The 23,949-nt window shown below is 49.1% G+C and overlaps 1 protein-coding gene across 1 annotated transcript in view; it reads right to left on the reverse strand.

Annotated features, from left to right (window-relative positions):
• Positions 1-23,949, reverse strand: part of GDPD5 (glycerophosphodiester phosphodiesterase domain containing 5) — a 110,789-nt gene that overhangs the window by 19,690 nt on the left and 67,150 nt on the right. The window contains exons 3-7 of the mRNA XM_027699819.1: positions 9,211-9,314; positions 6,155-6,248; positions 5,530-5,589; positions 3,031-3,129; positions 1,576-1,669 (exon numbers count right to left, since the gene is read on the reverse strand). Of these exons, the coding sequence (XP_027555620.1) occupies positions 1,576-1,669; positions 3,031-3,129; positions 5,530-5,589; positions 6,155-6,248; positions 9,211-9,314 (451 nt within the window). The remainder of the gene's footprint in view (positions 1-1,575; positions 1,670-3,030; positions 3,130-5,529; positions 5,590-6,154; positions 6,249-9,210; positions 9,315-23,949) is intronic.

Genomic DNA, 23,949 nt, shown 5'->3' on the forward strand with positions numbered 1-23,949 from the left:
AAAGAGAAACAAGAAAAAAGAGAAACAAAAAGAGAAACAAGAAAAAAAGCAAAAGAGAAACAAGAAAAAAAACAAAAGAGAAACAAGAAAAAAAGAGAAACAAAGAGACAAGAAAAAAAGAGAGAAGAAACAAAAAGAGACAAGGAAAAAAGAGAAACAAGAGAGAAGAAAAAAGGAAAAATGAGAAAAGAGAAACAAGATAGGAGAAACAAGAGAAACAACAGAAAGAAAAAAAGAGAAACAAAAGAAAGAGAAAAAAGAAATGAGAAAAAGAAATGAGAAAAAAAGAGAAGGAAATGAGAAAAAAGAGAAATGAGAAAAAAGAGAAACAAGAAAAAATAAAAGAATGAGGGAGGCAAAGATTAAAAATGGTGGAAAATAAAAAAATAATGAAAAGCCCTTGTCAGGGAAGGCAGCAGGAAGAGAAAAAGGAGGAGGAATTCAGAAGGAGCCCCTGCAGGCTCTGCTCCAGGCAGAACCACAAACCCTCCTCAACTGGCACCCTCACGACACGCTGGGACACAGCTAAGAACCACCAGGTCCAGCCTTATTGGCACAGTTATAAATTAAGGCACAATTCTCTCCTGAAAGGGCTCTCTGGGTAGCAAAATCTTTCCATCTTCAGACATTTCCTCATTCTCAACTCCCACTTCTTGGAAGTCTTTTGCAAGCGCTGCCAAATCCTTCCAGGGCTTGCGTTTTACTGCAGGTTAAATGCCAATTAAACCAATATTTTTCTGGAGCTGGCACCAATGTCTGAGAACATCCCTGGTTGCCCTGGAGCAAAACGCTTCTGAGGGCACAGAAGGATCAAATTATCTCACAGGAAAACCTGGAGGAACAGCTTGGCTCAGCATGTCCTTCACCACTCTGCTCCCTGAGACCTCTGACCACGTCTCAACACGGATTTAAAGCAGAACCCTCAGCCCCCTAAACAGCCAGGGGAACTTTAGGTTGGATATTAGGGAAGATTTCTTCCCCAAAAGGGTTGTCCAGCCCTGGCACAGCTGCCCAGGGCAGTGGGGGGGGTCCCCATCCCTGGAGGGGTTTAACAGCCCTGTGGATGTGACACTTGGGGACGTGGGTCAGCGTGGCCTTGGCAGTGCTGGGGGATGGTTGGACTCGATCTTTGAGGGCTTTTCCAACCTTAATGAGTTTGTGATCGGGGGATCAGATCCCTGCTGAGCCCTTTGGGTGCTGCTGCACCACAACCAACAATTCCACGAGGGCTTTCTGGGAACCCAGGTGAACAAGAGCCAAGGAGGCAGAGGGAGGGAGAGACTTCTGAGCTACGGAGAAGAACATCTCACACGAGCTGCATTTATGTTTCCTAAAGCAGACTGATGGAAATCTGGATGCTTTTACTCATCCCATCATTGAAAATCAGCTTTTCAGCTCTGCACAAATCGAGTCTCGGGGTCTGGGTGCATCCACCTTCCCCCGGTATGGCTGGGATGGAGACTGAACCCTGGGAAGGAACCAGCACTGCCAGCTGGTTGCCAACAAGAGGACCCAGTGGCCCAAGAGTCCCCTGAGCAGCCCCTGACCCCCCCCAAGGCCACAGGAGGTACTCACTGGGTTTCTCTGTCCGTGCAAACTGCCCCGCCACCAACCAGGACAGCGCCGTGACCGCTGCCAGGGCTCCTATGTGCAGGAAAGGGGCTGTGGCCTGCAGGGCACAATGACACGAGAGAAAAACAGGCTTAAAATGTGATTAAAACCACCCCTCCAGCACTTTGAAAATTCATTGGCCTGGCAGGTTCCGTGGGAAGGCAGAGCACTGCTTTCCCAGCTGGATTCTGCACCGTCTTGGCCGTGGCTTCTTCCAAACCCTGCCACTGCCTTTGGCATTTAGGGCACTGTGAAGGCAGAGAAGGAAAACTGGAAGCCCAATTTGGGGGAATAGCTCAAGGTAATAATACAGAGAACACAGGGAATGGCTTCCCACTGGCAGAGGGCAGGGTTAGATGGGATAATGGGAAGGAATTCTCCCCTGCGAGGGTGGGGAGGCCCTGGCACAGGTTGCCCAGAGAAGCTGTGGCTGCCCCTGGATCCCTGGAAGTGTCCAAGGCTTGGAGCAACCTGGGCTGGTGGAAGGTGTCCCTGCCCATGGCAGGGGGTGGGACTGGATGAGGTTTAAGGTCCCTCCAACCCAAACTCTGCTCTGATTCTCTGAACGCACCGGACTGTGCATCACCACGACACAAAGCTGGAGATGTCTCATCTGAGTCATGCTTCTGCCCTCCAACTCTGCTGCCTAAATCTTAAAAAAACCCCAATAAAATGAAGCACTTCTGAGAAATGTTAGTCACTTGTGCGAATGCCATTTCCACCCTCATTATTTGCATATATTTGCATACTCCCAAATATACAGCAGTGATTACCAGTAAAATCTTTTTAGCCTTTCATGGGCAAAATATTTCTGGAGTCCTTTTTTAAGGGAGATGAAAATAAGGAACAGAGAGCAGGTCTATCAAGAAATTACCAGTTTGTAAGTATTTTCCACTAAAATTTCTATAGCCCTGCAGGATCCCACAAAAGTCTTTCTTAAAATAGCACCAGAGCACAGAAGTTAAATTTTTATTTATATATATCTAAAAAAAACAAACCAAAAACCAACAAAAACAAACATGTGCAATGTGGAAATAACCCCAGAGTACTCCTGCCATAGGCCTGGGAAGAGCAGGATGCTCCAGGACTGGACACCAACATTCAGAGCCTCGAGGAGGAATTGCAAATTGTCCTCTCCCTCCAGGAACTCTGAGTCACATCAGCCCCAGGATTTCCCACCTCAAACTGCAGCCAAGCCCTGGACTGAGTTGAAAGGAAAGAGGCCAGGAGATGGAGACACAGTGATTTAGTGGCATTGCAAACTCCAGGGGAGTTTGGCTGCAAGCTCTGCGTTGCCAAAATCTGGGAGTGACAAACACCAAGCCCGAGTTTCACGCTATGGAAAGCCACCAAATCCCTGGCATTCAGCTGCACTGGGGCCTTTTCCCACCCAGAGAAGCCCCCTGGCAGTCACCTCACCTGCAGTGAAATGAAGACCATGTCCCACTCGTCGTCCCAGAGCTGGGCTATGGATGACATGGTCACCACCGTGGTTATCAAGGTTGTCACCAGGCCAATCTGCAACAAATCAGAGAGTGTTCGCAGCCTGGAGCCTGTGCTGCCATAAACAATTCACACATTGGCAAATGGAGAGAGAAGAAACTTTTGCAGGTAATAAAAGGCATTAAGATCCACAGGGAAAGAAGCTGGGCTTGGGTGCTGTCCCAGCACAACCTCCCCTTTTCCACCTTGGAACACTGGGCCCCAGGAGGGCACATCTCATGGGTGAGCTCTCGTTTGCCTCACACAAAGCTAAGGGAAGATCAGGTGATTTGCTTTGCCAACAAGCTGGATTGAAACCAGCTTAAATAGAGGTTGGGTTCTGCCAGGAACTTCAGGAGGTGATCCCAGACTCTCCTGGCCCTGCTGCAGCAGCATCCAAGTCATTTTGGCAGAGCAGTTACAACAGATATTGCAGCTCGAGAAGGGACTCGGGATGAGCCAGTGGCTGAACTGAGATGGCAGAGACCCAATCCATCCCCAGGGTGTGGAAGCACTCCAAAGTCTGAGCAAAGCAGTCAAAGCGAAACCACGACCTGCATTTTGAAGGTAAAAAGTTCAGCCCATCAGGAAGTGCCACAGAAATGACTGTGGCTGTAAAGACCCAAAATCCGGGCTGTCTGCCTAAAAAATAATTCAGCATTCCCCAGCCCTGTCTGGTACCTCAGTCTCTGCTGTCCTGCACATCTGCAGGATTCAGAGGAGGAGGAGGATGCTCTATGGATCAGTCTCATGTGCTGTCAGACCTGAAATCTGTCTGGACACTTGGGCAGAAGTGGAACTGGTCATCCTGGATGCACGGGACACCTCTACACCCATTTCAGGTTTACTTAACCCCTCAGACAAGCAAATAAACCCCCACATTCCCAGTGCTTACAGAAATCACTTCTGAACCTACAGACAGGATTTCTCTTTGGACTTCAGGCTCAGTTCCCACCTGCTGCTCCTCACCCAGATGCCCAACAGCACCAGAGGTGCCCCCAGGACAGCAGTGCCTCACTCATCCTGAGCCTCCAGCTCCCAGGGAACAGGAACAAAGCACATGGAGCACCACAAGGGGCCAAGGGATCCCTGAGCCAAGAGGCTGCACTCAAACCACCTGTGGCACAGAGGTGTCAGGACACCTTCTCTCCTCCCATCAGCTCCCACTTGCTGCTTCTTACCCTCCCCCAACCATCTTCAACTTGGCTTACAATGCTCAGCTCTTTCCAGGGAATTGCAGGAGAAGAAAATTGGAAGGAGCCGTGTGGTTCACACACCCCAGCCTTTCCCACTCCCTCCAGTCTATATTTGAAGATAGTTCAGCACAGTTGCAGAGAAAAATATTAACTTATTCCATTGTTGTATCTCAGCCTCCTCAGAAAGCTGAGGGAGGTGTGGGGAAGGGAAGGGATGGAGCAACACATCTGAGCTGTGATGAAAGATGGGCTTCTTTGGAAGAAAGGAAGGAAGGGTGGGGTCCTGCAGGGTAGAACTAACTGATCTCCACCAACACCTTCCTCTTCTGGACTTACTCATCTAAACCCACCAGCCACCTGGAGAGTGTCTGAAAAATGCCATTTCCCCCGATGAAGAAACATATGTTTGACTCCAGAACTGACAGTTTATTTTGCAGCAGCAGCCAGACAGTCCCTGCCCCCTCTCTCACTGCATCCCCTTCTCCAGAGGAAGCAGAATTTCCATAATTCCTACAGAAAAAAAAAAAAAGGGAGGGTTGGAAGGGCTTTGCTCTCCCTGTGCTGGGAGGCCTCTGATCCTGCAGGATGTTGTCAGGAGCAGAAGGAGCAGTTTGAGGAGGAGCTGTGGATCAGCAGATCTGGGACAGGGCCCTTCATTACCAATTAGCAATTACAATGAAATCCTGCCAACCTGTTTCCTTTGGCTCTGCCTGTCCCTCCATCCCCTTCTGTGCTCCACACCCCAGATCTGCAGCTTCCCTGACACTTCACAGCACTGTTTTTCAAACTGCTTTACCCACAAACCAGGGTCAGCTCAGGTCCCACAAAGCCCAACCTGCACGTTGCACACCCCCAGTTTCAACACCTGCCCCTTCTCCCGAGGTTTTTTTTCCAGCCAGTTCCTCCGAGCACATCCTGAACAGCTTCACATCTGCTCAGCCCCATTCAGGGCTGGGCTCAGCACAGGAAGGAGCCCCAGGGAGGTTCAGGCTGAGCTGAGACTGTGAAGTCAGGTTGTTTCTCCATGTCCACAGGAGATCCCTCTGCCAGCAGGGATCCCAAAGCTTTTCAGCACATTCCTTGTCCCCAGGCCCCTCCTGGGCAGTGTGCTCAGTGCTCTGAGGTGAGGGCACGTTCACCACAGACGTTTTGTGCTCTTCCCAGGTGCCAAGTGAGTGTCACACACACCACCCGCTCCTCAGGGATCCTGCTCCCTCTGGAGCTGGGAAGAGCCACTCACCTTGTGCAGCCAGTGCAGGTTCATCTGCTGTCCCACAGCTATGTGACATAGTGCCAGGATCTGGGAGGGAGAAACCAAGAGTCAGGCAGAGGAACATCTCAACCTCTGAGAAGGACAACCAAAAAAGCCAGGGCAGCCAGCTGGGCTGGAGTGGGGATGGTCCAGCAGATGCTCAGCTGCACAAACACATCCTCTGCAAAGTTAAGGATGTGGAGGGAGAGACTTTGACCTCCAAGGTGCAGGGAGTTGAGAGTCTGGGCTATGGGCACCACCTTGAAGGCCCCAACACCTTGGGATGAGGGGGAACCACTTGGACTTGTGCCTGGCAGATACACCAAGGTGGAAACTGGGCCACACCCCAAGGGAAACAAGAGCTGTATTCCTCCCTCAGGCCAACTGCACCACGGGTAATCAAGGTGCCTGTCTTGCTTTTGATCATCTGAGGTCAAAGCCCGTGAATTTTTCACTTTCCACTTATTTTAGGCAACTTAAGGCTGTGAAAAAGAGGCTGAGAGAGAAATCACTTCTGAAAGGGAAATCGCTCCAGTCGTAGGTGGACTGAGAAGTTCGTGCCCTTTTGAAAGCAAACACACAAACCTCTAAGAATTGGCACTTTTTTACTCACCAGTAACACTGTGATGTAGGTGAAGCCAGCAGCAGTTGTGACAAGGATTGGAATGGACCAGTCACTCCAATATCCCATTCGGTTGTATAAAAACCTGGAAGAGAAAGTGTGAAGTGCACATTAAGAAAGGATTCAGCACCGGAACAGCTTCACCAGGATTAGATAAGACTCTAAAAAACCAGGGCTTTCTATTCTCTCTCTCTCCAGATGAGAGAGAGGCAGCAAAAAGCACAAGTCGTTCTGAAACAAAACCCAGTGTTTGTGCTTTGAGTCCTCACGGGAAATTAACTCTGCAAGGAGGAATTGGACAATTATCTCAAACTCAGTGACCACTTTGCTTTGGAAAAAAAACCCAACAATTGTCCAAGACCAGAGCTTGAGTTTTCTGAAAAACATTCCCTACCAACACCCTGACTCTCCTCAGCACTTTCATGACTTCAGTGGGCAGCAAAAGCTCCCTGAAGAGGAGCACCAGGCAGGGCAGACCATTATTCAGGGCAGCAGCACTGCCCCTTGTGCTTTGGGGTCTCAAGTGTCAAATCTCCATTTAAACAGCAATGTACTTCCCAGTAAAACCATCCTGGAGTTGGATAAGAGAGTCATTAAAGTGTATTACAGCAAGACACAAGGCAGACCTGGGCAGACTCCTTCCCTGGGCAGAAATGAAGGGCACCCAGGCCCCACCACATGAGGAGAGAGGCAGAGACATCCCAGAACCTGCTTGCAGCTTCAAACCCCACCTGCCTTAAAACTTTTTCCAGTGGATTATTAGAAAAAAAACAAACCTCCCCCAAATTGTCCTGGCTTAGGGTTCAGGTTATCTCCATGCAAAGCCTGTGGCACAACAAGGACAAAAAGGTTGTGGGGTGGATGGTGCAGCAGTGGGGCTCAGGTTGAATGGTCCCACCAGCCTTCCTCAGCCCTCCTCATCAGCTCATTCAGTGAACTGGCAGGTTCTTCTGTTGCCTTTTCCTTTAGGTGCCAACAGACAGAAATGCTGCATCACACAAATGCAGGTCAGAGCCTCGACCTCCTGCCACCCCTGGAACCCAGCACTGCCCACCAGGCAGGAACTCTGCTCCAGCACCTGCCCCAGCGGGACAACACCCATCTGGGGGATTTTTGGGGCTGTCCTGCACAGGGCTCCGTGATCCCTGCGGGTCCCTCCCAACTCTGGGACTCTAATTCTGCCCAGGAGAGCCTGGAAAGCAAATCCTGAGGCTCAACAACCATGGCCCACGTCCAGGTTCCGCTCAGGGATTCAAAGAGCCACAAAAGCAGGGATCTGTAGGGATGCAGACACGCTGCTGGCAAAACAGAGGGAAGAAAGCAAAGAGGGCTCCTCTGAAGCCTTTGCTCAGGCCACCACCAAAGGCTCCTCAGCTCAGCTTCAGTCCATTTAAGTTTTTGCTCTGATGTCCCTTCAAGTGGCCCTCTGATAGCTCCAAGTCTTCACTTGATGTGCAAATGACTGCTTTAAAATGCTGTTTCCATGGCAGTTATGAACCAGATGAGCCTTCTCCAGAACTAGGGAAGGAAAAAAAATATCCTCCCCAGACTTGCATTTACAGCCCTGCTCCAGAGGGAACACAGCCAGGTTCCCAAACTGCAGCATCCCTTCCTGAGCCAGAGTCAAGCTTTCTGTGGCAGTACAGACCTTACACACTGGAGAGCTGAGCTTTAATGCAATTAAGTGGAGACACCAAAAGGGGAAAATGCCTGAAGCAATAAATTAAAAAAAAAAGTAATTCCAAAGTGCTTTCACTAACAAGGACCTGATGATATTCAGCCTCAAGGAAAAACCAAAACATTAAAAGCCTGAAGCAATACATGCTGGGCTCCAGCTTTGTTAAATCCCAGCTGCCTGTTGCATCCAGGGAAGACCTGCACATCTCCTCCCACTCCTGCAGGAACACTTGGGAACCCAAACTTGGCAGCACTGCAGCTGTAATGCCCGTTCACAGCATTCCCAGGGCTTTCCTTCATTTCTGCACAACATTTTTTTTTAGCCTTTTCACACCTTGGAGCTGAAGCAGCTTTGGGTTTTCACTGGGGTGGACTGGGAGCGCTCCCATCCTGCACTGAAGGTGCAAACTGGAGGATGGGGGAGTTCCAAAATACCACTTTAAACACAGCATTTTCATCACCCTCCTGGTATAAATAATCGAGAGCAGTGGTGATGGTTTCAGCTCTCACAGTGTGGGTGGGAGCAGAGAGGAAAAAAACCATCCTGGGAGGACACACCTCACGTCACTGCGTCAGCAAACACTCCCTCCCAACTCCAGCATCTGAAGCACAGGAATTATTTAAGGCATCTAAGGACCCACAGGGCTTTAAAACACAGCTTAGGTATTCTGTTTGACAAGCAGGTGATGTCAAAGCAGTTTGGTCAGAGGACAGCCCAAGGTGCTGCCAAAATGTTTTAAGATGCTGCCCAGACAGTAAAAGGGAGAGTAAGTTCCAGCACTGGAGGGAGCTGGCAACACCCTGAGCTTCCCAGCACTGGAGAGCTCCTTTCCAGCTCCTTCCAGCTTTGCAACGTTTTGCACACCCCTGTGCTCCAGGCTGAACTCCTGCCGTTTGTGTTTTGTTGTGGGAAGTCAAATTGCTCAGCCACTTCCAAAACCAGCCAACCGTAGGAATAAACAAAAACACCAAACAGACAAACAAAAAAACCCCACAAAGCAAACAAACAAAACCCACACACGCCTAAACAAACCAAAAAAAACCCAACAAAAACCCAACCAACCAAACAAAAAAAACCAAACCAACCAAAAAGTTTCTACGTGATTCCACAGCACCACCTTTGTTTCCACCTGTTCTCCAGGGAGCACATCCACCCCCAGCTCTGTTGCAGCCACACAGTGGAGATGTGAGGACACATCACATCCATACGTGGACCAGGCAGAAGCAGCTCTTCTTCAGCCTCACTTCCCACCTTGCTTTTCCCTTTATTATCATTAACAAGCCCCGTCTGAAGGATCCAAATGCACCCAACAGCTCCGAAAGGCAGATGAAGGCAACCAAATAAACCTCTTCAGGAAAACCCCACTCACCAGTTGATTTCATTGTAGTCATTGTGAACTTCCCACCAGAAGTAAAACCAGACCAGGGTGAGGAAGAAGGATGAGGTGAGGATGAGGAACCAGAGGCGCTCCCACTGCGGATGGAAAGAGGAGTCAGCATTAAGAGGGATCCCATTTCAGTGCCCCATCCTGCCCCACAGCCCATCCAAAAGCTGCTGAGGTTGGATGGAGTTGAACACACATTTCCAAGGGCTATTTCAGGCCTTTGTTCCCTGGGGGAGGCAGGAGACACACCCCTGTTCCCAGCTCTGAGCAGAGGGGTTGTTTCCATAGGTTTATGTAGGGCTGGAAGGGCATCTCTCCAGCTGCCAGGGCATGAGGAACAAGGGACCATTTCTGGCTACAGAGCTGTTTTTTTGGGTGGTGAGGGGCTCTTTCGAGGCAATTATTTTAATTAACTTTCCCATTCAGATGCAGCTTTCCATCTTCCTCTCCCAGGGGTTCAGCCCAACTGACCCAGTGAGGGTTACACAGCTGGTCAGGGAGCTCCTACTCCTTATTCCTTCTCCCAGGGCACTCAGATTCTTCCTGCAGGGCCAAACCACCCATCCACATTTATCCCCACCACCACCACGTGTGTTTTCAAGTAACACAGCAGGACAGAGACCACACCAGCAGCAGATGAAGAAGATTTGCACCAATGTTCAGTTTGGATGACCGTTTCAAATTCTACTCAACGTGCACAAAATAAAGCCCTAAAATGCTCTAACACTGTGGGTAAACCCCTAAACCACAGGGACATCCATGAAGAGAACAGTGTTAGGAGAGAACTGGCCCTAACCAGAACCATTTCCATGTGCTGGAAACCCACAGGGCACGTGGAGCCCATAAGCCCCCCAGAAACCCCAAACACTTCCTTCAGTGGGTTCAAGCACAGGTCTGAGCGGGCTTTCAGAAGAAAACCTTGATTTTTAAGGTCCCTTCCAACCCTTGGTTTTCCTCTGGGGTGGTAAATAGTCCCCAGGAGTTTTTATTTCAACGGAAACCTTTCGAACACTGAAATAAACTCTTCCTGGAAAACATTCAAACGGATCCTCTCTTCCCAGAACAAGCAAGAAAAGCTGAAAATGTCTATGGGCAACTCCACCACTCTAATTCCCTTCTGGGATCCTGAGCATGACACTGATCTTTTTTGGCAATGCCCTTTTCTCTGGTGAACTGCCTCGTGGCTTTTTAATTATGCAAAGCAACACAACCAGCATCAACACTGGTTTGGTGATATAAGAAATCCTACTATTTTTTGCCTTCCCTTTCCATCCTAAAGGCTGAAGTTATTTACTTAACTGTGTGTTGACTATTTTTCCATCTTGCATCACCCTGGATACCAACCCTGTGATGCAGCTCCTCCCTGTATTCTCCACCAACCAGAAGAGCCAAAAGAAAAGGAAAGCAACAAAATAAAAAGGCTTGGAATAATTTCATTTGTGCCCTGCCAAAAAATGATGTTTCCTGCTAGAAATTCCCAATTCTTGGCTGGGGTTATTTTTTTTTAACTCAGCTCAAGTTTGTTAACCAGCTTCTAAGCAAACCTCAGCAGCACTGATGCCTGAGTTCCATGAAGGGCTTTGTGGTTCCCATAAATGGGGGAAAAGGGACCAGAAGGAGGCACATTCAAAACCCCACATGGCAAAACTGCTCTGTCAGGAGCTCAGAGACCACAACCCAACTTAAGGTACCCAGTTTTGCCAGAGGAGCTGTGGCTGCCCCATCCCTGGAAGTGTCCAGGGCCAGGCTGGGCAAGGCTTGGGGCAACCTGGGCTAGGGGAAGGTTCCAGGTGGCTGGAACTGGATGATCTTTCAGGTTCTTTCCAACCCAAATCACTCCCCTCATCCAATCTGCACATCTCCACGATTTCTAACCTTATTTTCCTTGTTATTTGCCTTTTTTTCCCCCCTCTCTCCGTTGGGGTCAAACACTTCCCTTCCCCTCTCACCTGAGTGGGTTAACTGGGCACGTTTTTGCAAGGCAAGGCAGGTTTGATGCATCTCAAGTGCCGAGGACCAACATTACTACAAGAAAAAATAACTCCTGCAGCTCTTTAAAGGTCACTGGGGGCTAAGCTCTGCCAGCCTTCAGGCACTGGATGATGCTGATTTGATAAACAAGCCGAGGGAAACATTTCAGAGCACGTTTGAGCTTTTTTTCCCCCCGTACATATATATATTTTCCCTCCCTTATTTACATGCAAGCAGCACAGCTCGTGCCAAGCCCTCCAAAAGCTATTTTTGCTCTGTCCTTGACTTGCCAGTTGGACACAGATTTTGTGAAAACCCAAACACTTCCATGGGCATCCTTCAGTGGGTTCAAGCACAGGTCTGGGCGGGCTTTCAGAAGAAAAACCTGGATTTTTAAGGTCCCTTCCAACCATTCCATGACTCAGCACAAAGTGAGCCAGAATCTGAACCTCCCCCAGCCTGCCCTACGTGCTCAGTGTTCTGGATTTCAGCTGGGTCCTGTCCAACCTCTCCCTCCAACATTCTCTCATCAGAAGAGCTTTCCTGGCCCTGCTTTTGCAAGGTCCCACAGTGACTTCTTTTAAAAGGTGAAACCTGCAGCAGCTTCGAGCCTCTGATAAAAATAAAGCCTTAAAATCAGTCATCCTGATCCTCCCACCACAGCCAAATGGAGGTGAGGGGGTGGAAAAGTGCCACCTCACCTACAGAAACTGAGGCAGAACCACGAGGATGCTTGGAAGGGGCTTGAAAAAGCATCCACATCTCCCAGAAAGCTCTGGGAGATTTCTTATTCCAAGGGTATCCACAGACATAATCAGAAGATTAATAATCTTCTGATTAATAATCAGGAGAGCCCCCAAAGGAAACGAATGGAGAAAGACATTTTACCAAGCTGCAGTTTGTCAGATTTTTTAATTTTTTGTTAAAATCACAGAATCCTTAATTAAAATAAAAATAAAATTAAAAAAAAAAAATCAGTATTTCATACACATTTCTTCTGCACATTCCCAATCCCCACCCTCTGCCAGGTGGGAGCAAAATCAACTCCAAAGTAAGGGATGATGGAGAAAAAAAACCCCGGAAATTAAAGGAATTTGCCACAGAAGAGCCAATGTTTGATTCCACTGTGAAGCTGGCTCACACATTTTACCTGTTCCCCTGCTGGAAGATTTAATGGTAGTTGTTTAAAATGTTAGTTGTTAAATTCCTATCACAGAGGACAGAAGAGTCTTCCCCATTTAGGGATCAAGCTTTTAAAACACCAAATTGCCCACTGTCTTCCCATAAAGCAGATCAGCACCAGCATCTAAACAGAGTTTAGAACACAGAAGGAACATTTAAGACCTTAAAAATCAAGACTGCCCAGGGTGAGACTCCACTGATCTGAAGTGGGTTCTCACTGCATTTATGTGTGCCTCTCTTCCTGAGGTTCAAATATTTTAATGGAATCATTAATCAGAGAATTACAGAGGTTGAAAAAGACCTCTAAGATCATCCAGCCCAACCATATAATTTAAATTCTTCATATTATATATTACTATATCGTATATTAAGAGTAAAATGACCAGTATTTATATATAATACATAAATAATTTTTATATTCCATATAGATCTAATATATAAATAAAATTGATATTTTACATCAATATAATAGATAAATTCTATCTCTTTATAATTAATATTAATTATAATAACCTAATTAAGCTGGGTCTATCAGAAGTATGTCCCAAACCCTGACTGGGATGGGCAAAGCAGAGGAGTCCAACACGTGGGACCACATAAAAGAAGGAAGAAGGGGGGAAAAGAAGGGAAAAGGGGGGAAAAGAAGGGAAAAGGGGGGAAAAGAAGGAAAAAGGGGGGAAAAGAAGGAAAAAGGGGGGAAAAGAAGGAAGAAGGGGGGAAAAGGAGGGACAGTGTTTGCCACTGGCTGGAAAGAGCCACAGAGGGGAGGCTGAAGGGCAGCAAAAGGTTTAGAGAAGCCCACGAAAATCACTGGAAAAACTCCAACTCACTTCCCTGAGCTCTGGCTTCGTGCCAAAACTCCTTTCTTGCCAGATTGGTTATTTAAGGAGTGGATAAATCGTGTTCCCTTCAGTTCTGCATTCCCTGGGCTGGTAATTTGTGTTCAGGCTGCCCTAGGAAATCACTGGGTTCCTGGGAGAGCTCCCTCCTTCTCTCAGGGCTACTGAGAGCAAAACCCAGGCTCATTCTGCCAAAACTCTTCACCTGTCCCTGTCCTCCTTTTAAATACGTGGGTTTTTTCAACCTTTCTCTGAAAGCAGCTGGCTTTCCAAAATCCAAATCCAAAACCTGAGTGCTCTGTGGGCCCACGTTTGGGAAAAGGCTGGGAAAACCAGAGCCATAGAAACATCTGAGTCACTTCTCCCCATCCTCACTGAGTTAGAACAAACACCAGGCAGAGTTTTCCAACTTCACAAGTTCAGCTGATTTTTCCCCTTGGGCTGCTGACAGGATCTGGGCAGAGCTTTCTGGGATCTTTAAGCCTGTTTCTTATATCCCAGACTGGTTTGGGTTGGCAGGGATTTTTAAAGCCCATCCAGTCCCACCCTCTGCCATGGGCAGGGACACCTCCCACTATTCCAGGTTGCTCCAACCTGGCCTTGGACACTTTCAGGGATGGGGCAGCAACAGCTTCTCTGGGAAATCCATTCCAGGGCCTCCCCACCCTCCCAGGGAATAATTCCTTCCCAAAATCTCACCTAAGCTTCCCCTCTTTCCACTTGAAGCCCTTCCCCTTGTCCTGTGACTATTTACCCTTGTAAACACATAAGAATATCACCACCTACTGAAAAAAAAAATGGAAGAAAGTCACTCCATGCTGAAAAAGAACAGCAAATGTGTTTATCTGTAGCTTCTCTGGCCAAGAATTATGATCCAACACATTTGAGGCTCCACACACTGACAAGAGGTTTTCCCACGTGCTCCAAACAAAGGTTTCCTTTAAATGACCTGAATTTGCTCTGGAGGAAGCTGCCCCTCTCTTTGTTATTTACATAAAGCCCCTCCAGAAGCAGCTTCTCACTTTCAACCCCTACACCCAGACAGTGTGAACCTCTCCCACCATCCAACCTGTGGGGCCAACATTGACAGGAAGAAGTTCCACCTCCAGCCCCCGTGACCAGGGAGGGTTTTCCCAGATTTCTGTGCTCCCCAGCCAGAAATCAAGGAGCCATCAGGGGGGACAGACTTGTTTCTGGATCTGCCACTCATCCAACACAAAGAAGGCTCTTATTCCAAGTCCAAGTGCCCCCCAAGTCCAAGTGCCCCTGGGAATTCACGGCTTTGAGTCTCCACCCATTCTCTGTCTCCTGAACACAGTGAACCTCCTGTTCATTCATGAAAAATAATTACAGAGCTAAACAAGGATCAAACTAGAGCAGGAAGAAGCTTTTTAACAACGTTTCCCCCCTCCTTCCCCCCCGCCACCCGTTTTTTTTTTTTTGTCAGAAAAATTCCAGCTGTGAAAAACAGAAGCCTTTTATAGGAAATACAATATTTTAAAGCAATTTCTTGCCGAAGGGCATCTCGGCCCCAGATTGGAATTTCTGCTCAGAGGAAACTGGAGAGAGACTGAGCCCTCCCAAAACCTGGCAGGACAGAGGGCAGGACGTGGACAAGCAGATGGAGAACAACAGGACGTGGATCTGACCACACAAACAGACAACAAAATAACCAAATCCCATGTGGGCATCATCCTCCAGCTCCACCCACCCAGTCATGCTGCTGGAGCAACTGCAGCTGCAAACTGGGCAACGTGGAAGAGTCCAAGGGAAAAGGCTCCAGGTGGGGAGGGGTGATGTGACCTCTCTTGAAGGACCCAGACCATGAAGTCCTAAACAACTGCCCTCCACACCAAGAGCAAATCCAAATGCTGGACTTGAACTGGAGCACCATCATCACTCAAGTGTTTTCAGGAGGTGTTAATTCACTCCTGGACACAACAAAGAGTTGTCTGAGGAGTCTGCACTGCACTGTTCTCTGACATTTTCAGGAATCAATTCCCTGCAGGCATTTATCGGGATTAGCTCGGAGAGGAAAGGACCAGAGTTAACATTTATCCAGCGAATACAAAGGAAAAACCCTTCATTTCTGGATTACTCAACTGCACCTCATTCACACAAACAGCAGAACATCTTCTTCAAACGAGTTATTAAATCATCCCTGAGGATGGAAGGTGGCTCCTTCTCCCAGCTGGGCCTGACAGAGTCAGAAACTGAGGATCAGGAGAACTGGAGCATTTTGTCAAGTGACCAACACTTGAGTTCCTGTGGAGAAGTTCCAAACTTCCATTCCTGACTCTCAGGATATGAATGCACAGTCCTTAGAACAGCCACTGCTTGTACCAGGAATGGGAATGAACAGTTTTCCACCCCACTTGCTCTGGAGCTCGTTATGTCTGAGCAGTGTCAAGGACCAAATGCAGACCCCAATAAATACTTAAAGCTAAAATACCTGTGGCTGGCTCTGCTCTGATGTCCCCCCAAAGCAAAGCCAGCTCAGGTTCCCCAAGGCAAGATCTCAATGTCCCCAGGGATGGAATTCCCACCCTCCTCTGGATTCTGCTCCAGGGTTTCACTGCCCTCACGGGGAGGAGCTTTCCTACTGTCCACCTGGAATCTCCCCTGGTGCAGGCTGTGCCCACTGCCTCCTGCCAAGGGCCATCCTGGCTCAAGTCTTCAGGCCAGGTTGGAGCACCCTGGTCTAGTGGAAGGTGTCCCTGGACAGGGAACACCCCCATCCCTCAGTGCTGGGCTGCACTGTCCCTGTCACTGGGATGGGATCAGCCTGCACTGCCAGGAGCACATCCAACAGCTGAACCCCAGGCTGCAGAGGGATGTAACACAGGGAAAGTGCCTTGCACTCCAGGGATTGGGAGCATTTCAGTGAGCCAATCAATATATTGACCAGCAGAGGTTGGCCTGACAGACCGCACGGACAAGTCAAGGTGCCTGGGCTGCAATTCCCTCTCTGCAGAGGGATCAGGCTTCATCCTCTGCTGGATCGAGGACTCCTGAGCCCAGGAGGGCAGGTGGAGCCTGCAGGACCCACAGGGCATCAGGCAGTGCTTTGTAACCTGTCCAAAGGCTTCAGTAACTCTCCATCCGACAACCCAGACCGTGAACTGCTGCTGCAAAGCTCCCCTCGGACACACCCTCAGATTTCTGTCTTTCCCCTTTCTTTGCTTAGTACTTCAAATTTCCTGAGGTGTGGGACTGCCCCCATGTGCTCCAGCCCTCTCCAGGCAGGGCATAGACCCACTGGAAGGATGAAACTGTCGGCACAACCAACCTGGGCCAGTCTGTCACTTCACACACACTGCTCAGCTTTCGGCTGATTCACCACTCCCAGGTAACACTCTCTGCTCTTGCACAAGAGGCATCTGCCAATCATTACATAAAGGGGAAGAAAATGGGTCTAACAGACAATGGGTCTGAAGTAAAGCAGAGGGAAAAAAAGGCATTCCTGCCATTCTGGCTGCTGAGGCTTCAGTAACTAAGCAGATGCTTCCCAAAGTACGTCCTTGCACAGCTCAGGCACATCTGATTTGATTATTGTAAGGACTGGGCTAATGGCTCTGTGCACACCTTGTTAGAGAGGGCCATGAATGAGATTTCTGAGCTGTGACACGCTCCATTTACAATTCAATTTAGCAGGTCAGAGGAAGTGGCACAGAACATATTCCTGCAATGCCTGTTCCTGCTGGGGCTGCCACAGCTGAACTGCAGAGCAACAGAGGCGACAGAACCAGAGCCAAAGCCCTAAAAATACCATCAGAACACCTCCAACACCCAGCCTCCAAGAGCCCAGCCAGCAGGGGAAGGTCAGGCAGGATGGCTCATCCCCTCCAGGGAAGGAGGAGCAACCGGGCAGCTTTTCTGGCCTAAATAGGAAGCAGAGGGATAAAGGTATCCAGACTAAGGGCTAACCCACACCTCCCCTGCCAGGGAATTCCCGAGCTGTTCCAGAGACAGTGCACAGCTGGAGCCTGGGCTCTTTGTGCCTATTAGTGGCCCCAGGGGACTCTGAGCAGCAGTAACAACGTCCTGCACCAGCCCTGCCTCCTACAATTACATCCTCCCTCCTCCATTCAGCACAGAGGTAAACAAAGATCCCTCAGGGAGCCTCTGATTCAGGAGAAAACAGGACAGAGACGCTGGGATTCCCCAATCCATCCGATTTACTTTGTTTTCAGAGCTCCACACAATTTTTAATCAGCTGGATTTTGCCCAAACAACACAACCAGCCATACCCAGTTTTTCTGACCTGAAGGATCCAAGTATTCCACCCCTACTCCTGGTGCTAACAAGGCACTATAACCTCTTTTTATTACCAAACACTTTGCATCTTCAGAGGCCAAGGGGAGATAGATACCTTTTCTAGACTAAATAGGTCCAGATTTTTCAACTTCTACTGATGAGGCTCATGGAGGAAAAAAATAACACAGCCCATGGCTCTCGCCCAGACCAACCAGAGGAGGTCCAAGCTTGGCCTAACTGGAGCATCCTGCTGGGCACAGCATCCCTGCTGAGCTCTCATCAGCAGCAAGCAGCATCCTCAGTGCCTCCTGAGGATGTTATTCCTGCTGCCTCTTCCCAGTCTTGTGACAGTCCCTCCCAAAGGCACACAATGCTGTCGACTCGCATTTGTAGCTGATGGTTCACTTTAATTAAAGCCCCCACATCCCAGGGCAGTGGGGTCTGAGATTAAAAACAGCCACACCAAAAGCAGGTTTAATCAAAAAAGGGCTACACAAGCTAACTAAGAACAGAGCCAAGGAAGGCTGTCAGATGTAATGGCCTTTACTCAAGAAATCTCAGGGAAAAAAAGAGATTCCCAGCAGGAGGATCGTTTTGTGCACAGGCTGGGGGGTTTGGGAAGGTGTTTCCCTGGTGGTCAGCTCCTGGTCCCAGTTGGAAATAGGACATTTGGCCCTATAATACCAGGCCTAGACAAGATTGCAGTCGTTAAAAACCCCAGACACCCCGGGCAAAGCTGTGTCCCAACCTCGCTGCATCTCAGTGATCACTCAGTGCCAGGGGAAACAGCTCCACGTTTGCCTCTGCTGAGCCTATTCCTGGCCTGGCCCCAGGCTGCCTGGGCCATTTGTCCAGCTCAGCCTCAGCCCAGGCTGGGATGAGCCTCCAGCCTTTCCCTCTTGGGTATTCACGAGTTTCATAAGCGCAGCTTTCATTGGGGAGAACGGTGGCCAAGATAAATCCTGAAGGATTTATCCCTATTTAAACAGAATTACTGTATTCCAGGAGTGTTTACAGGAATTCTGTTGTCAAATGCTCTGTGCAATCTCCCAAACGATCTGCTACAGATGTCAAATGGATTCAAGGGCAAAGGGTTGGGCTGGGAGAAGGAACAGACAGCGAAGTTGATTCCCCAGACAATTCTTTCCCCTACATTACTCTTGGCAGCAAATGTTTGCAAAGCAAGTTCTAAATATACTATTTTGTCACCATGCTCGGCACAAAAAAAAAATCAAAGCAAAAAAACAAACCAAGGGCTTCTTTGCTGGTTGGGAGGGTGAGAGCATCACCAGCCAGGGCTGGAAGGCAAAGTCCTGACAGTGAGAGAGGCAATGGGTGCCATTCCTGATATCAGCAGGAGCTCTTCCACCTTCCCTGGGTGTATCAGCAGATGCAGAAGGACAGAGCTAAAGCAGGAGCATCCACAAAATCGGTGCCAAAAGGCAAATCCCACCCTGTGGAAATGCACAGAGGCTCCTTCTGCCTCCATCGGCGGCACAAGTGACGGGCAGGGACATCTTCCAAGAGCATTTGCAAGGGGTGATGATCCAGCTCTGCTGCCTGAAGGGCCAGCTGGGCTCCAGCTGGGCCAGCAGCAGGGGGAGAGATACAGCAGCAGCAGGGGTCTAAATGCTCGTGTTAGTCACAAATCACTGTCTGCAAGGCACAAAAACGAGGACAAACCCGAGCACAAACGATTGCCTAATAAAAGCTGCAGCAGAGAAGCCGAAGGTGTGACTTCCACGAGGTCCCCCCCCCTTCCCACTTCCCAGCAGCTCTGACACATCACACGTCCCTGTTGCTGCAACGGGGCATTTTCTGGGATGTTTATGGCTCTGGCACAGCAAAATTGACTTATGTAACAACAACTCTGTGCGTGTCTAGACGGGAGCCGTGAGGATGCCCTGCAGCTCTCTCCCCTCAGTGCCCATCCCCAGCAGGGAAAGGCAGGCAGCCAACCCGCACACAGGAGTTGTTCCCACCCTGTTTTAAGCAGGAGCCTCACTGCTCCCTGCATGTGTTGGAGAAGGGCTTTGCAGCTGCTTCCCCTCCCGGTGCTTTCCAGTGGCAGCAGCACATGAGCTGTTCCCATCCCAAAATAGTGGCCATGCCCAATTAAATCTGTTTTATTTCCCTTCTTTCACCAGGGAATCGTCTGCAGCAAAACACAAGGACGTGCACTGAGCAAAGGACGTGGCAAGGGAGGTGAGGCACAGAGCTCCCAGGGGAGGAACATTCCTGATCCACCTCTCCAGAATGGGAGCAAATTTAATGTTTGACAGGACCACAGAATCACAGACTGGTTTGGGTGGGAAGGGACCTTAAAACTCACCCAGTTCCATCCCCTGCCATGGGCAGGGACACCTCCCACTACCCCAGGATGCTCCAACCTGGCCTTGGACACTTCCAGGGATGGGGCAGCCACAGCTTCTCTGGGCACCCTGTGCCAGGGCCTCCTCACCCTCCCAGGGAAGGATTTCTAATAGAATATTGGGATATCATTCCTTCCCAATATCCCATCTTTCCCTGCCCTCTGGCAGTGGGAAGCCATTCCCTGTGTCCTGTCCCTCCAGGCCTTGTCCCCAGTCCCTCTCCAGCTCTCCTGGAGCCCCTTTAGGCCCTGCAAGGGGTTCTCAGCTCTCCCTGGAGCCTTCTCTTCTCCAGGTGAACCCCCCCAGCTCTCCCAGCCTGAGTGTGCCCTTGGAGGCCAAGCAGCCCTCTGGAATGAGGCTCCTTGGAGAGAAAGCTCAGTCTGCTTCCTTGCCATAAAATCATTCACAGTTTCAGGAAAGGCACTTTAATCTGACTCATATTCTCAACTCGGTGAAAATGGGAATAATTATCCCTCTCATCAAGAGCTGCACATTGATTAAAGCACTTCCATCCCTGCCATGGAAGGTGGTACAGGAATAGCAAGTCTGCCATGCCACTGTTCTGCACCTCGCTGTACTTGAGAGCTTTCCAAAGCCAGCCTGACTTTCCACTCTCCTTTCAGAAGGCAACGTGTCAGAGGACATTTTCTGCAAGTTCAAAACAGCTTGTGCTGAAAATAACCCAAAGTTCGAGATTTTTCCTGGTTCACCACTCCCCGGCTGTAAAACATGCCAGGAAAAAAAGTGCTAATCCTGCAGCTCTGGACATTTTGGATGAGCAACCTGCTTTCACACCATCTCTTTGCACAACCCAACATCAACATGCAGGGAAATATTCAGAGATAAAGCTGCTGTTGTGGCCTGGAGATGGATGGACCAGACAGATGGGAAAAGTGTGCAGGGAGAGAATTCCCAAGGCACCACTGTTTTGCAGCCAGGGATTTTACAGACAATCAACAACACGGCTTTTGGCTTCACATCCAGGATACAGGCTAATAAAAGTTATTTCCAAGCACAGGAATAGATCACTGCCCACAGTGTCAGCAATGCCATCCCAAAATCCCAACCCACACACAACCTCTCTCCTGATCATGGGAGAGACCACGGCCCAAAATCAGGCACAACCTGCACTGAACCAAGGCACAACACCTGTATTTGATGATCCTTCACCAGTTTTCTCATGGAGCAAAGGAATTCCTGTCTTTTGTCAAGTCCTGATCCTCCCTCTGGGATGAAGAACAGCAGAGCTTGAGCTCTGCCCACACTGCCACAGATTAACATGGCCAGAGGACCTATATACATATATATATATATATATATATTCATTACTTGTTTCCTCAACTCTCCTTAAGTCTTAAAAGTAAAATTTAATTGCTCACAAAGTTGCTTTTATTGGCATAAAAACAGCCTCTTCTACAGTGTCCTGAGCACCAGAGAATGACAAACAGCTCCATCAGAGGAGAGGTGGGGAAAGGAGAGAGAGCTCACAGCAACATCCCACCCTGGAGCATCATCTTCACTCTGATCTTTTGGAAAGCTGTGCCAGGGCTTCCATTAGGGCTCCCCGGGATGATTAATGGGAATGAAGCTGTCTTCCCATATGGCATTAATTTATCCTCGTGTATTCCTGGGCACCAGGAGAGACAGGGCCACGCTGTGAACAGTGCAATGGCCGTGGGCTGCCACATCCATCAGAGGGCACTGCTCCCTTTGCATCCCAGTTAACCCACAGGAAGGCAAGGGATAGCAGGACTCAGTGTCTGGGGTGTCCAGGGACCAGCTCAAGCCTTTGCAACCAGCAACCAGGCAGGCATTAAACACATTCCTCCCAGAAAATCCAAACCCTGTCACAGGAAATATCTGAATTATCATGGCACTGCAGCTCCCGTTTCAGTGGGACTGATGGAGCCTCCAAACACAGCAGGTGCAAAGCCACATTTCCGAGTTTTTTATAGCCCTGATAAAAATCCCTGCTGAGCATCAGGTTATCAACGCCTCGAACGTGCCAAGAGAATATCAGGGGGGGTTTGCAGGGATGCAGAAGGACTCTCTGTTCCTTCCTATCCACAGGCAGCCAAGGAAGCTCAGAGGCAGGAGGTGCATCTGCTGCTTAAGTCTATAAACTCCAGAGCAGACTTGCCTTGGACTCGTTCCAGCACCAAACACGCTGCAGTTACCAGAAGAACCAGCAAAAAGGAAAAAAAGAAGGAAAAGCAACAGCTCTGAAGCCGAGCAGGAGCAGACTCCCTGAGGGATGGGAGCTTTCAAAGGTTCTTGTTGCATTTAATACCAACCTGGTTTTGTGTTTTATTCGTGATAAAGACAAGACAGAGATGGGCTGAATGGTGAGCTCTGGTCTCTGAGCCCACAGCCCAGCCCCTGGATGGGCACAGCTGTCCAGCAACCACATGGAATGTGAGTTCCAGTAACAGGGATAACCCCCCACCGCTCTTCATCCAGGCCCTGCCTGAATTATTCAGGCAAAGGCTCTTCCATCATCTCCCTGGACATCCAGGCTCCAAATGAATTCCATTAGATGCTGAGACTTGGAGCACCATCAACACCTACCAAAACACGGCTGACTTTTCCATTCCCTGCCTCATCCCGGGGGGAATTCCCCACAGCACCTTCCTGCCTGTGGCCAGGAACTTTGGGAGCCACACGGAGGATGGAGAGGACAAAAAGAGGGAGGCCTGGCATCAGGAACACTGTTTTCCCACCACATTAATCTTTGATGAGCAAAGCTCTTCTACCCATTAAGGAAACAACATCAGGACTGATTTTCTCCAGCCCAGGACCACCCCTCCCTAAAGTCCTGCCTAATGCTGGGGTTGCACTGTGCCAGAGGGAAAAAAAAATGCAATGAAATAATGAAAGCAGTGTCAATAAATCTCCCAGCAGCAGTCTGGGAGCAGGCTGTGACCACAACCCAACCTCATCTACAGCTGAGCCTGCAGGAGGGGACAGACTGGAAAAAGGTGGAATACGACCCACCCACACCCCCCCAGCCTCAAATTAGGGAGCCACGAGGAAAACTGCTCATGGATGTTGGGATTTCCAGCGAGAGAATTGATTCCAGAGACAGGCAGTGAAAAATCCAGTTTAGCCAAGTCTCCAATATAACAGATCTAGGATCATTTAAACAAGAGGGGGCTTGCAGGTCCCTTCCATGATTCCCATCATATCTCACTTTGGAGCGTGTCCAGGGCAGGGAACGGAGCTGGGGAAGGGGCTGAGGGAGCTGGGGGGTCTCAGAAAAGGAGGCTCAGGGGGGACCTTCTGGCTCTCTGCAACTTCCAAGGTTTCCAGTGGGCAATCTGGACTTCAGAGAAACTGGAAGATTTATTCTTGTAGCCAAATCTTTTTCTTCTCAATATCTGCAAAACTTCTACACTTAACGTCCGCAAAGAAAAACTTGAATTTTACAATCACTTAACGTTTACCTCTCCTGAAAAAAAACCCAAAAAACAAACAAAGCTTTCCAAACCATTTCATGAGCTCTCAGCAGGCAGTGCTCCCACTTCACACAGCAGGGGTGTGTAGGAAACCACCAGACAGATGTGGCAGCAGCCTGGATTGTGCAAGTGTTTAAAATAAGGGTGTTAGAATCAAACAATAGCTCAGAGTAGGTTGAAGTCAGTTTTCTGCTGGCAGGTATTTTTAAAAAAAGCAAACAAACCAACTGTACTGTATCAAAACCATGGAAAAATGCTTTATGCTACGCCTGGGTAATGAATGGAAATCCCAAGTGAGCACTGAATGGAATCACAGCTCTGCTTTGGCACAGGGAGACAGCAAAAATGAAGGGGATTCCTTCCTAACCTGTTGCTCGCCCTGGGGAAGCAGCTGAACATCCCACAGACAAATCTGAATCTTCCAACTTGGAGGGAGCATCCCACAGGTGGATCAGAAAGGGCTCAGCACGTTGAGCTCAGCTTTTCAGCCTCACCCTTTCACAGCCATCACTGTCATGGACAACCTCAACCCACCATCGCTTTTCCTGGGACAAGAGTCACCAAACACTTGCTGGAAAAAGGGGAGCCAGATCCTTGATGTGGGGGAAAGAAGGGGGAAAGAAGGGGGAAAGAAGGGGGAAAGAAGGG

The sequence above is a fragment of the Neopelma chrysocephalum genome, unplaced genomic scaffold (assembly GCF_003984885.1).
Source record: "Neopelma chrysocephalum unplaced genomic scaffold, ASM398488v2 Primary Assembly neopelma1_141, whole genome shotgun sequence".
Taxonomy (NCBI): domain Eukaryota; kingdom Metazoa; phylum Chordata; class Aves; order Passeriformes; family Pipridae; genus Neopelma; species Neopelma chrysocephalum.